The sequence below is a fragment of the Notechis scutatus genome, chromosome Z (genome assembly GCF_049901735.1).
Source record: "Notechis scutatus isolate UNSWTSFEM ecotype Mainland chromosome Z, rNotScu1.2, whole genome shotgun sequence".
Taxonomy (NCBI): domain Eukaryota; kingdom Metazoa; phylum Chordata; class Lepidosauria; order Squamata; family Elapidae; genus Notechis; species Notechis scutatus.
The window spans coordinates 125,584,726-125,599,680 of NC_142025.1; the positions used below are offsets into that span (position 1 = coordinate 125,584,726).

At 37.7% G+C, this 14,955-nt stretch overlaps 1 protein-coding gene across 1 annotated transcript; it reads right to left on the reverse strand.

Moving 5' to 3' along the window:
• LOC113431965 (angiogenin-2-like) lies at nucleotides 1-10,641 on the reverse strand. The gene is made up of 2 exons (XM_087945515.1): nucleotides 10,532-10,641; nucleotides 1-718 (listed from the first exon to the last, which is right to left on the reverse strand). Exon 2 carries the CDS (start codon nucleotides 694-696, stop codon nucleotides 265-267), a length of 432 nt encoding a protein of 143 aa, XP_087801641.1. The 5' UTR covers nucleotides 697-718; nucleotides 10,532-10,641; the 3' UTR covers nucleotides 1-264.
• Between the last annotated feature and the right edge of the window lie 4,314 nt (nucleotides 10,642-14,955).

A 14,955-nucleotide genomic window follows, 5' to 3' on the forward strand; every position in this document is an offset into this window, starting at 1 on the left:
TCTTATGCAACATTTATTTATTTGAATTTCCTTGAATCACACAGCATTAGGGTATATATTGCAAGCTTAAATGGTGCATTTGGTTGTGCTTGATTTTTTAATTTTCTTTTAGTCTAAGAAAATTGCAAGGCTATTCAACAAATGCAGAAGAAGAAAATAATAACTGCAAATCTGCAGAAAACCATAAGGACTAACTAGGGGTTTCCTTATTCAGTGGGAAAGCAAGGGGCTGTCCTAATAAGCTGAGCCCTTGAGTCAGCTGCTTCAAATCTGGCTCTCATCAAAGTGCACAGGTCTTCCACCTGCACAACGCACAACAATCAATCTTGATGAAGTGTTTTCACTGTATCTACAAGGTGGACGGTTGGAGCCCCCTCTGTGCTTGCAGGTAGTGACCGAAAATCGGTTACGGCTACGCCGAAGCCCATTACCATAAGGCACACCTCCGGAACCACACACTTTATTGATGTTTTTCTTAGTGCCATGAATGAAGGAATTTTTGTCCTTGCAGACTGGCCTGGTCATCCCCCGTCTTTGCATCATGGTGTCACAGTAGCGGTTTCCAACGTTGCTCTTTGGATTATCATAATGCTGTCTCAAGAAGGTCGGATAATCAGGAGCATAGGCACCTGGTAACAGCACCACAGCTAGAACAAAGAAAAGGACCAATTCATATCCTTTAAAAGGCATTCTCATGTTGATGACTCAAAAGGGACACCTGAAAACAAGGAGAGAAGAGAGATCAATGTTTTGGTGGACTATCAGAGGCACTAAAATAGTCCTTGACTTACAACAGTTCATTTAGTGACTGTTCAAAGTTACAATGGCACTGAAAAAAAGTGACTTATGATCATTTTCCATAGTTTTGCAGCATTCCCATGGTCATGCATTCAAAAATCAGATGCTTGGCGACTGGTTCACATTTATTGTGGTTGCTATGTCCCAGGGTCATGTGATTACATTTTGCAATTTCTGACAAACAAGGGGATGCCAGATTCACTTAATAACCAAGTTACTAATTTAACAACTGCAGTGATTCACTTTTACAAAATGTTGTAAAATGGGGCAAAACTAGACACAAGACCAGTTTTTCCCCCATGCCATCACTCTGTTAAACAACTAATTCCCACAATACTGTCAAACTATCTAGTAAGGCAGTATTACGATCATTATTCTCATCTTCTTTATTGCCTATCTCCTTATCTTCTTGACTATAACTTCATTGCTTGTATCTTACAATTTATACTGTTTACTTATATCCTAGTATGATTTATGTTGATTGCTTATTTAGTATCCCATGACTATCACTAAGTGTTGTATCTAATGTTTTATGATGAATATATTTTTACGATGACTATGATAATGATCTGTCACTATTGTTGTATGTACATTGAGAACTTATGTACCAGAGACAAATTCCTTGTGTGTCCAGTCACACTTTGTTAGGGTTTGGGGATTAACCCCTAGAAGAGTATTGCAGCAGTAGTCAAGCCAGGCAACCAAAGGAGAGCGGAAGGGCCCCAGAGTATACACACACTGAACACAAACACTGTTTGTAGTTTAAATAGTTTTTAATCCAGTTAGAGTTTAAGCATTGTCATTCAGTCCATTAATTCATTCACAGTATTTCCATCCAGTAAGACTCACTAGTATAGTCCAAGTTAAGAGTCCTTGCAATATCTTTATCAGCCGATAAAGATATCTTCTCCTCCTCCGGTTTCACTCTCCAGAGAAACAAACGCTGGATATTCAGTAGAATTACGCAATAAATCAGCAAACAGTAGCAAACAATAACAGTTCAGTCACAGGCACTCACAGTCAGTAATCACAGTTAGTCGCAGCAACACACAGTTACAGTTACAGTCAGACAGTAAGCTTTCCAGCTTCTAATGCTTCCTTATATTGTAACTTCTAGCCGCACCCTTAATCGGCTAATTGCCTGCTGCATTGTGCTTAAAGCGATAAGCACTTAAACCATGATATCTAAGTTTTATATATTTATTCACCCAAACCATATTTGGTATCAATGTTATACCTAACATACTCCCCTTTTGGGTGAAATAAATATATAATATCTTACTAATCTAACCCCATATTTTTCACAACTCTCCTGGTGCTTACTGGCACCTTGGGCTTTAGTAAAATTATCAGCTAAATTGTCCTCCGACATACAGTACTCTAGCTGAATCATCTTACTTCTTACAGATTGTCTCACGTTTAGGTATCTTAGATCTGTATGTTTGCTCCTTGTTTTTACTCCAATATTTGTGGCCATTTGAATTGCTGCCTGATTATCTTCATGTATAATTATAGGATAATCTACTGTTATACCTATATCAATTAACATTTGTTTATACATTATTAATTCTGTACATAACAATGATAAACAGGAGAATTCTGCCTCCATAGTAGACAAACTTATATGCTGTTGTCTTATTGACTTCCAGCCTATTAATGTCTTACCCAGCATTATGGCTGTTCCTGAAGTCGACTTTCTAGTGTCTCTTTCTGATGCAAAGCTAGCATCTGCATATGCACTTAGAATTAAATCACCCTTTGGTTCTAAATACAATGAATAATTCATTGTCTTTTAAGATATCTTAATATCCTCTTAGCTGCAATCCAGTGTCTTTCACATGGTGCAGAATTGAATCTAGCCAACTGATTCACGCAGTACGATATATCTGGTCTAGACCAATTACTAATATAACTCAAACTACCAATTAAAGATTGATAAATCACCTTATCAAACTCAGGGCTTTGTTCATCAGTGTTGCTAAACTCCTGACTCATTGGAGTCTTAGCTGGCTTACAAAGCTCCATCTTGTAATCTTTAGCAATTTGCTTATCTTATCTTCCTGAGATATCTTAAAACCTTTCCGTGTTTTCTTTATATTCAAACCGAGATACTTCTTTATCTCCCCTAATTGCTTGATCTTTATTCTCTTTCCTAATGATGCTATTATTTTATTTGCTTCATCATTAGTTTCAGTTATCAATGCAATGTCATCTGTGAATAGTAATAATAATGATACTTTCCCATTTGTCACCCTCTTAAACAGACATGGATCAGCTAAACCAGCTTTAAATCCTATATTTTCTAGTTCCTTTACAATATACTGGTTCCATTCATAGCCTGATTGTTTAAGACCATAGAGACTTTTCTTTAACAACCAACAATCATTATTATCCTTATTTTCACTTTTAATACCAACAGGTTTTTTCATATAAATAATATGTTTTAATGGGGCGTGCAAGTAAGCAGTTTCCACATCTAGATGGTTAACTATATAGTTTTTACTAGCTGCCCACACTAAAGCTGCCCTCAAGGTTGCTGCCTTAAGACTAGGTGCAAACACCTCATCATAGTCATTAGCATTTTGCCTAAAACCTTGGGCTACTAACCTTGCCTTATGGATTAAATTACCATCCTTATCTATTTTTACCTTAAATATCCATTTGCAGCCAATGGATTTCTTTCCTGCAGGTAATTTGGCATTTTCATACACCTTCATATCTCTTAATGAATTCAGTTCCTTATTCATTGCTGCATACCATTTTTCTTTTTCCTTATTAGGATACTTTTTAATTTCTTCAACAGAATTAGGAACTTCATTAATCTGGTACACTGTGTTAGCCTGGTACCTATCAGGCGGTCTAGATACACGTGTAGTTCTTCTGGGAATTACAGGGCTTACAGGAGGACTTTGTTGAACTACTACCTGTTCATCTTCCTCATCCTGTTCAGCTATTGAATCTGTTTCTTCCTTTATGGGCACTATTTCATCCTGTATTTGTCTCTTTACTTTATTTTTAAAGCTACAGGGATAACTAATGGGATTTCTATAGGATTCAATAATTACATCTTTATTGGCATCCTGTTCTAATTTCTCCCATCCTTCATGTTCTAGAAATTGGGCACTAGCACTACATAACACTTTAGATGTGCCTTTCTCCCAAAATCTATATGCCCTATGGTTTGCCTGATAACCAACAAAGAAAAATCTTTTAGCTCTATGTTGCCCTTTTTTTCTGATTTGTGCAGGAATATGCACCCATGCTGGTGCACCAAATGTGTGCAGGTAACTTAGATCAGGTTTCCTGCCATGCCACCTGGTGAATGGAATTTCACCTGTTGTTGTATTAACAACGTTGTTCAATATGTTATTAGCACATTGTAGCTTCCCCCACAAAGAATCAGGTAACCCAGAATCATTTAACATTGTTCTAACCATTGCCTGTAGTGTTTGGCCTCTTCTTTCAATAAAAGCGTTATGTTCTGGCCTGTATGGAGCAGACTTCTTATGCTCTATTCCAGCTACCTTAAGTCTGTTCTGGAATTTGTTATTAATAAATTCCGTACCATTATCTGTCACCAGGGTTATCAGTTGTCGTTTAGACTTTCTTTCAGCAAACCTAAGCCAATTGAAAAAATGTTGATATGTTTCAGTTTTGCTTTTCATTAAATAGCAAAACCCATATCTAGAATAATGGTCCATAATGCTCAGTATATATCTAGCACCCCCATACTGGGTTTCTTTGGACCTATTATGTCTGCAAATACTACTTCTAAAGGTTCTTTTGTTTTGAAACCATTTAGTCTATTTGCAGGCAATACCTTGCTCTTATCTTCACAGCAAACATTACAACGCAAATATTTATCACAAGGTTTTAACCTTATTCCTTCAGATAACTCAATTGTACGTTTTAGCATTTTAAAATTTACATGCCCCAAACGCCTATGCAATAAATGGATACATTCTTCATGAGGCTTTATATTATTAAATACAGTTTGAGCCTCCCCTTTCTTACTATTATCTAAGACATATAATGTTCCATTTAAAGCTGCAGTTACCCTTTTGTTATCTTTTTTCAATTATGCAATTATTATCCTTAAAAGTAATTACATAACCTAATTTATCTAATACCCTTACTGAAAGCAAATTAAACTTTAGTTGCGGTACATACAACATTTTTATATCCTGGTTTATGTACGGACAACGTGCAAAACCTTGACCTTTCGCTTTCAGGTTCCAGCCGTTAGCAAGAGATATATGTTGAGAGCTTTTAGACATTTTTATAAATTTTGTCTTATCTCTTGTGATGCAGTGGGATGCGCCACTGTCAACCACCCATAAATTATTCTTCACATCAGAGTTGCTAAACGTGGCTAGTTCAAATGCTTTCTTTGGCTTTTTACATTCTGGCTTTTTCTTTTTACAGAATCTTGCCAAATGTCCTCTGCCTCCACAATTAAAACACTTTTTAATTGTGTATGCCGTTGAAGATAAATTCTCTTCTTCCGGGTGCTTTACTTTGCTTTGCTGGTTTCTTTCAAGCTTTGAAGATAATTTCTCTTCTTTCTTATCTTCTCTCAGCTCGTCACGCTCACGCCTTCTTCTGGCTTCTTCTAGTAGCCTGCCTGTAATCTCGGTTAATGAGAGGCTTTCTTTTGGCAATACCTCTAACGAAGTCACATAGTCATCATAGCTTTGATCTAATGAAGATAATATTATGTAGACTTGTTGCAGTTCATTAAATATAAGCTCTTTTTCTTGCAATTCTTGAAAAATGCTCTTCATACAGTTTAAATGAACTAACATATCTCCATTCCTCTGAAGATGCGTTCGAAAAAGCTTCCGTGTAAGATTTATATGTGCTCCTACACTGTCCCGAACATAAATCTTCCTGAGGTTCTCCCAGCAGTTTGCAGCATTTTCTTCCTCCACGAATATGGACAAGCTGCTGATCACAGAGAGTCAGTCCTATGATGCATAAAGCCTGCTCATTCTTCAGTTTAAAGTCTTGTAACTTTTCATTATCATCATCATTAGCAGGATCCCAGCTACTCACATCTGGTGGGTTTGCTATAATGTCCCACAATCCTTCTCTGCGTAGAAGTAAACTACATTTCATTGACCATGAAACATAGTTTGTTCCATCCAGCCTGGATATCATGGACAGTTGTGACAAATTTACTTGTGCCATTACTCTTCAGATATTTTGACTATTTTAAACTAATTAAAACAGTTTGTTTTTACAGTAATGTGCAACTCACACCAACTCTCTCTGTCTCTGTCTGCTATATCCTGGTTAGTTAGACTATGCTGCTGGGCCCATAACCAATGTTAGGGTTTGGGGATTAACCCCTAGAAGAGTATTGCAGCAGTAGTCAAGCCAGGCAACCAAAGGAGAGCGGAAGGGCCCCAGAGTATACACACACTGAACACAAACACTGTTTGTAGTTTAAATAGTTTTTAATCCAGTTAGAGTTTAAGCATTGTCATTCAGTCCATTAATTCATTCACAGTATTTCCATCCAGTAAGACTCACTAGTATAGTCCAAGTTAAGAGTCCTTGCAATATCTTTATCAGCCGACAAAGATATCTTCTCCTCCTCCGGTTTCACTCTCCAGAGAAACAAACGCTGGATATTCAGTAGAATTACGCAATAAATCAGCAAACAGTAGCAAACAATAACAGTTCAGTCACAGGCACTCACAGTCAGTAATCACAGTTAGTCGCAGCAACACACAGTTACAGTTACAGTCAGACAGTAAGCTTTCCAGCTTCTAATGCTTCCTTATATTGTAACTTCTAGCCGCACCCTTAATCGGCTAATTGCCTGCTGCATTGTGCTTAAAGCGATAAGCACTTAAACCATGATATCTAAGTTTTATATATTTATTCACCCAAACCATATTTGGTATCAATGTTATACCTAACACACTTGGCCAATAAAGAATTCTAATAACAAATGTTTTGTTTGACAACAGAAATTTTGGGCTCAGTTGTGATTGTAAGTCAAAGACTACCTGTACTGTATTTGGAAGAGATGGAAAGTAAAATGAAGTTGTCATCATTGGTATCTTTTATTCAAATGTTTTAGGAGTCAACTTCATGATTTCTCACTCTAAAATTGACTTCTAAATTATATGCAGCTGTCAATATTTAATAATATCTGATCACTCTTTTGAAACTTCTCATAACTGATAATTTCCAAAATGGGGAGTTCTTGTTGGTTTTTGAGTTTAATTACTTGCTAGATAACATTTCATTACCCAACAAGATAACATAATTGGGTCATGAAAGTTTGGCTAGCAAATAAGGCCTCAACAGTTCAACCCTGAACTATAAATATTCTCTTTGACCGGAATATCCAGAGGTTTTTTTTTTTTTTACTATTAAGCTTAATATTAATTAACTAATATAATTCATATATTAAACATAAAGCTATGTTTACTGTGCATGGTTCACAACCACTTAAACCAATGTGGCATAGAGACAACATGGTAGAGTAGGATTAGGGATACTGAAGTTCAAGCTTTCATAGTCCAACCTACTTCTGAGGGTTAATGTGTTGAGAATATCTATCTATCTACCATCTGTCTGTCTGTCTGTGATCTATCTAGGTCCGTCCTGGAAGAAAGCAATTGCAAACCAAATCTTCATTGGTTCCCATAAAACCATGTGAGTATGTCTGTGTAATTAATTGAATTCAGGCTGATGTTGGACGGAAATTTACTTTTACCCCTGATAAAGAGACATGGAAGCTAGAAACATAATCTTTTCTTGGTTAGTACAATTAAATGATAAAGGTGGAGTTTAATTGAAGGATTAGAACAGTTTTCCTATGGGGAAAATCTAGAAAATTTGAAGCTTTTTAGCTAAGAATGAAAGTAAGCAGAAATATACTAGACACAATTATGCAATGCTTAGTAAGTTATTAAGAAACAGTTTGTCATTGCCTTCATCAAACTTTTTCAACTTTCCAGTTAAGTCAACAGGCAATTCATTTTCTGTTGGTTTCCTTTCCAAGTATTAAACAGACTAAATTGGTTTAGTTGCATGAATATGTTTGAGTATCTCTGTGCTTGTGTGGATGTTTGTAGTTGTGGCTATTTCCATACATCCATATATAGGCATACAATACATCTATGTGTATGTACAGATAGAGGGACGTATATTTTATCTGTACTTAATTACTTCCTACAGGAGATACAGAACAGACATGAAATTTCCAACCTGCTATAAGACAAGATAAAACTACTATCACAGTGCATGCAAGAAAATAGAATCCTAAAGGAAAAACACCTTCAGTTGTCCAGAAAGACAGCAAATTAAAGAGAAAATCCCAACCTCAGATCAAAGTACTGAAACAATTTGATTAGATCAATATCAGTAATGAATAACAATTTTCCTTGGAAGCTCAAATGAGAAGACAATGAATGGAAGTATTACAGACAGAACATGCCAAAGAAAATATTATTAGAGAAATATATACTTGGTAAGGCTGAACAAAGACACCAAGCAGGGAAGCTAGCAGCTGGATTGTTATGTAACAACAACCATGGGTGCCACTTTAACAACACTCAGCAGCAGTTTGATTGAAGAAGGAGCACAATTCTAGACAAATATCCAGTCAACATAGTCATATGGCAGCCAACAATGACAATACAGAAGATTCATGGCAAATAAATGTATAATTGGCAAATTGTGTATGCATGCAAAATTCTATTGACAATAGGCAATTGGAATATTATATAATGTTATTGACTTAGAATATCTTAGAATGAGTCACTAGCTTAGAATATCTTAAAATGAGAATCACGAGGGCTATCCACAAAATAGATTACGTTTTCGTCTGTAGCAAGAAGGGGCGGAGCTAGCAGAGCCATCTTTGGTCTGTGCGTCTGCCGCTCAGTCTGCATCTAGTCGTGCTAGTGGGAGGTTCGTATCGTTGCCCATTATTTCACAGCAAACGTTTGAAATGTGTGCTGCAATTGAAAATCCCTCGAGTTGTGAGGTGCAATCAGTGATAAGGTTTTTGTTGGCAAAAAACCATAAACCGATTGAAATTTTTCAGCAACTGTGTGAAGTGTATGGGGATAACATCATCACTGAAGGTGGAGTGTGCCAATGGTGCATTAAGTTTAAAAATGGCCGAACTACGGCACTCGAGAAGTCCTGAATGCTTTCAAGTGGGAGATTTTTCCTCATCCACCCTACAGCCCCGATCTTGCACCAAGCGACTACCACTTGTTTCTGAGGAAGAAGACCTGGCTTGGAACACAGCGCTTTGATGATGACATGGAACTGCGGGCAGGCGTGACTGACTGGCTCAAATCTCAGGCGTCAAAGCGCTGTGTTCCAAGCCAGGTCTTCATCCTCGGAAACAAGTGGTAGTCGCTTGGTGCAAGATCGGGGCTGTAGGGCAGATGAGGAAAAATCTCCCACTTGAAAGCATTCAGGACTTCTCGAGTGCCGCAGTTCGGCCATTTTTAAACTTAATGCACCATTGGTGCACTCCACCTTCAGTGATGATGTTGTCCCCATACACTTCACACTGTTGCCAAAAATTTCAATCGGTTTATGGTTTTTTGCCAACAAAACCTTATCACTGATCGCACTTCACAACTCAAGGGATTTTCATTGCAGCACACATTTTAAACGTTTGCTGTGAAATAACGGGCAATGATCACGAACCTCCCACTAGCACGACTAGATACAGACTGAGCGGTGGACGCACAGACCAAAGATGGCTGCACTAGCTCCGCCCCTTCTTGCTACAGACGAAAACGTAATCTATTTTGTGGATAGCCCTCATATATAAATAAGATGTTATAAACTAAAACTATTGCTCAGATATCCCATTTTTCCAATCTTTATTCATTCAGAGAACACTTTAACTTTGATTCGTTGGTTACTTACTCTTTATTTCTGTGCTCAGTGTAATAAATATCATTTCAGTACTTCCTGCTGGAAACCACTATTTTTGTTCATCCTTTCCTGCTTTCTTGCTGTCCTTCTTTTACCTTTCTTGGTGCTGATACCATGATGCTTTTTATATTTAGATATAGATTAGATATAGATTAGATGTAGAGAGAGAGAGAGAGAGAGAGAAAGAGATAGACAGACAGAGACACACAGAGAGATAGATGGACATAGATAATAGATGTAGATATAGATATATAGTAATAGATATGCATGGTATAGATAGCTAAATATAGAGAAATAGAGATATAGAGATAGATATAGAGAGTGTTAGATGAAGATAGAGATGAGAGATGAGAGATGAGAGAGACAGACAGACAGACAGACATATAGGTATCTATAAATATCTATATCTATAAATGATATAGATATAGATTGTTTTTCTCTAGCTGTGCCCTATTTCTTTTTATTCATTCATTAGATTTACATTCCATCTATTGTACTAGTGCCAAGATGGCCTGTCTAGCACTTCCTCCTCCTATTTTTTTTTCTCAATGTTGTCTTTGTGAGGTTATTTGGAACAAGAGAGAATGTGTGGCCCAAATTAGCTGAATGAATTTCAGTGGCTGAAGATATTTATCCAGCATCTTTATCACTGCACCACATGGCTTCCTGAAACTAAGAAACAAGAATCAACTTTTGTAAAAGCTTCATTTATATTTTTGTAGCTTCATTTATAATTTAATTTCAGTTTCCTCAAACAGTAAACAAACAATTCTAGGGGAGTATTTCAAAGATAAAGACACCTCCAACTTACCCAGCCTCAGTCTAGTCTTGAATGATAAGGACTTCCTATTCTATTCCAGAAATACTGTCTGTCCTTCAAGGTGCCTTCAGGATCAATATATAAAGCTCCAATGGGTCACAGGTGGGATTAAAGAGGAAGAAGGGGCAACTGTCTACTAAATATGGTATTCATATATCTGGTGAAATTGGTGTGGTTACGTTTCAACAGAAAATTTCCTAAGAGCTCTGTGGTTCCAAAGCCACAGTGAAGAAATTATGCAGTGGGCTGAAAGAGGCAGACTTAATATGAGGAAAGATCTGGGAAGGCTACAAAGGCATCACACAGATGTTGAGATCTCTAGCTAGCTAGCTAGATATATAGATGATAGATAGATGATAGATAGATGATAGATAGATAGATGGATGGATGGATGGATGGATGGATGGATGGATGGATGGATGGATGGATGGAAGGACAGATGGACAAAGGGATGGGGGAAGGGAGGGAGATACAGATCAATATCTGGATGGATAGATAGATAGATAGATAGATAGATAGATAGATAGATAGATAGATAGATAGATAGATAGATAGATAGATAGATAGATAGACAGACAGACAGACAGACAGACAGCTTGATAGCTACCTGGAGAGATGGATGGATGGATGATAAAATAGACTGAGATAGATGATAGTTAGATGATAAATGATAGATGGTAGCTAGAGATAGATGAGATAGATAGATAGATAGATAGATAGATAGATAGATAGATAGATAGATAGATAGATAGATAGATAGATAGATAGATAGATAGATATGGATGGACGGAAGGAGGGAGGGACAGATCAACATCTGGATAGCTGGATAGCTAGAGGGACAGCTAGATAGCTACACACACACACACACACACACACAAACATACATACATACATACATACATACATACATACATACATATATATATATATATATATATATATATATATATATATATATATATATATATATATATATATATATATATTTGTTTTCTGAGGTTCATCGGGTATTTGTATGTGGATCTTTGGTTATTCGGGTTTTCTCCCGCGTAAGATTCAAAGTATCTAGGCAACGTTTGGCGAGGTCCCACTCGCCATCTTCAGGCTGGTGCTTTCGGCTTAGTGCCAGTGCAAGCAGTGTTTGCACTGGCACTAAGCGCAGCACCAGCCTGAAGATGGCAGTGGGACCTCGCCAACATTGCCTAGATACTTCTGAATCTCGAGGAAAACCCAAACCAAAGATCCACATATATATATATATATACACATATGTTTTCTTAAGTTTTTGGGTACTTACATGTATAGTACTCTCAGTGTGTTTTTTGTGGATCAAGCCAGTGATTTTGCTTTTGTGGAAGCTGTTAGCTGTCAGTACTTTAGCCAGTCAGTCTTTATGTGTGTCTTGTCTGCCAAGCGTTTGGTTCTGGTGATTAGTGTTTTGGCCACGGAGTTTATCTATGCTGGGTGGTGGTGGGATTGGGCATTGAGGTAGCTGTTGGCGTGTGTTTTCTTCTGGTATATGGTGTGTCCTAGTGTGCCATCTGTTTTTTTGTAGATTAGTACATCTAAGAATGGTAGTTGTTTGTTTGTTTCCGTTTCCATGGTGAACTTGATTTTGGGGTGTGTGCTGTTTAGGTGTGTTAGGAAATTGTTTAGGTTTTCTTTTCCATGGGGCCAAATCACAAATGTGTCATCGATGTATCTTAACCATAGTTTGGGTTTGTGGGTGGCATCAGCCAGGGCTCTGGATTCGAATTCTTCCATGAACAGGTTTGCAATGACGGGTGACAGTTGTGATCCCATAGGGGCTCCTTCAATTTGCTTGTATCTTTGTCCTTTGTATATGAAATATGTGTTGGTTAAGCAGTGTTCTGCTAGTTCCATGAGGTGTTTAGCTGGTTGATATTTATTTTTGATGATTTCAAGAGTTTCTTTTATTGGGACTTGAGTAAATAGTGAAACCACGTCGAAACTTACAAGCAGATCTTCTTGTTCCACCTGTAGATCTTTGATCATTTTCAAGAAGTGGTATGAGTTTTGTACATGTGAAGCTGCTGCTTCAGCATGGGGCTGTAGCTGCTTTGCTAAGTGTTTAGCTAGGTTTTGTATGGTGCTCCTCTGGACTATGCACCCTCCTCTGAACTATGCAACCTGACTAAAGTACTGACAGCCAATGGCCTCCACAAAAGTAAAACACTGGCAAAATCACAAAAACACACTGAGACATAATGGAGACCTAGAAGATGAACAGACCTATGGAACAGCTGTCCTGCCCTACATAAGAGGTACCACAGACAAAATCAGTAAGATACTACACAGGCATCACATCAACACTGCCTTCAAAACAGACAGAAAAATAGCAGCCATCCTAAGAAACCCCAAAGATAAAATTGACCTGGAAAACCAAGGCATATATGAAGTCCACTGTGCATCATGCCCGGCCACATACATTGGACAGACCAATAGAAGAATAAGTACCCGCCTGGATGAACACAAAAATGCAGTAAAAAAGCTGGAACACACTTCCTCACTAGTCCAACACATGAAAGCAACAGGTCATAGCATCGACTTCAATGGCACCAAAACCCTAGCCACTATAGAAAATCCCAGCTACAGAATTATCAGAGAAGCCATAGAGATTGAAAAAAGACCTGAAAGCATGAATAGAAGAGATGATTCCACCAGACTGTCAATTATTTGGAAGCCTGCACTCACAAACAAAAAAATCTCCACACCACAAGCCAGGCAAACACCTGGGCACAAACAGATCCCCCCCTGATAACTCCAGCTCAAACACACCCCAACCAGGCACCCAGATGAAACCTAGCTTCCTAATAAATGATAGCCATCCATTTACTCAGAGCCAAGCCGCACTAAAAGCCTCCAATACAGGAACACAATGTTGCCAGCCAATCAAGACAGAAAAAGCTACAAAACAGACAGAAGATATTAGAAACACCAATCAAGCAGAACACAGCAAATTCCAAGACCAATAAACACAGACCAAGACTCCCAACCAATCAGGATGAAGAAAAAACCATTCTGGCATAGCAGTAGGCTAGCCCCAAATTTAAAACTGAAACGGCTGTGAAAGTCTGACTCACAGACAAACACAATACAGAAACCTGATGATGGCAGATGAGATTCTGCCGAAACGTTGCTACAACTTTAAAAGCACAACTATAATGACGTGGGAAAATACCCGAACAAAGCTGAATACCATACATACATACATACATACATACATACATACATACATACATACATACATATAAAATCTATCATTTATTATCTATCTATCACTATCTCTGTCTATTTTATCATCCATCCATCCATCCATCCATCCACTATCTAGCTTGCTGTCTAGCTATCTAGCTTTCTCGCAAGCAGTTGTGGCCAAGTGTCACTGCCATCTGTAAAAGGTTGAAGCATGATAGTCTCGAAGTTTGAGTATCAGCCTGAACACATAGACCAGAAAGGAATCATTACCAGATAATCTAATTCTACTTTATTGTAAAGGTACAGCATCTTGCAGGTCTGAAAGAACTTTTTTCTTCTCATCCTCTTTACAGTCCAAGAAACTAAGGAAGGTTTCTTCTGAGCCTTTTCCATGACCCACATTCCTGCTGTGGACTAATCTGTCATTTATCTGACTATTCCCTTGGCTGTCTCTTGTTGCCCAGCCTTGCAACTAAATACCATTAATTGGGGCAGATATTTCCAATATCCTGTTGTATTGATACAACTTTTCTGGTTGCCGTGAAGTGCCCACATTTTACTTCTGTTTCCCACTGAATGACTGCAGGAATGGAAAGAAAGAATGCTGTATGAAACATACCAGAAGCTTAGAATGAGCAGAAAGGGAATATGAGGAAAGAGGCTGCTTGAAACAAAGAGGGAAAGAATTACATTACAAAATCTCATAAAAGTGTTTGGAATTACACTCAAGGGTACTAGGAGGCCTGGTGCATTTTTTTGGAAGGTGAGAAATTTAATGGATGAAATTTAATCATCCTTCTTCTATCTAGCTTCAACGGCTTCCTAAAAAATGACATATCCCAATATTTCAACCAGAAGTCTTGATCTTTTATTCATTTTCCAAATATTTCTGGGAGGATGAATATGGAACACTAATGGGGATCCAGAAAAAAAAAACAGTTTGAAAACTGATTTTACTGTGAGAAGTTCCTGGAGGAAGGAGGAGGAAGAGGAGGAGGAGGAGGAGGAGAAGGAAGAGGAAGGGGAAGATGATGATTCTCTTATTATAGGTGGGAAAACCGAGGGTGATACCCATAATTTGCATTATATTCCTTTCAGTGTAGATTACCTATGCTTTGAAGACTATGTTTTAGAACTTGAAAGATTTGTTTGTATTATTGTAACTTATTGTCATGCCCTGTGTCATTTCTGTTTGT

Coding starts and splice junctions, on each gene's coding strand:
- LOC113431965 (XM_087945515.1), bottom strand. CDS start 696: ATGAGAATGCCTTTTAAAGGATATGAATTGGTCCTTTTCTTTGTTCTA.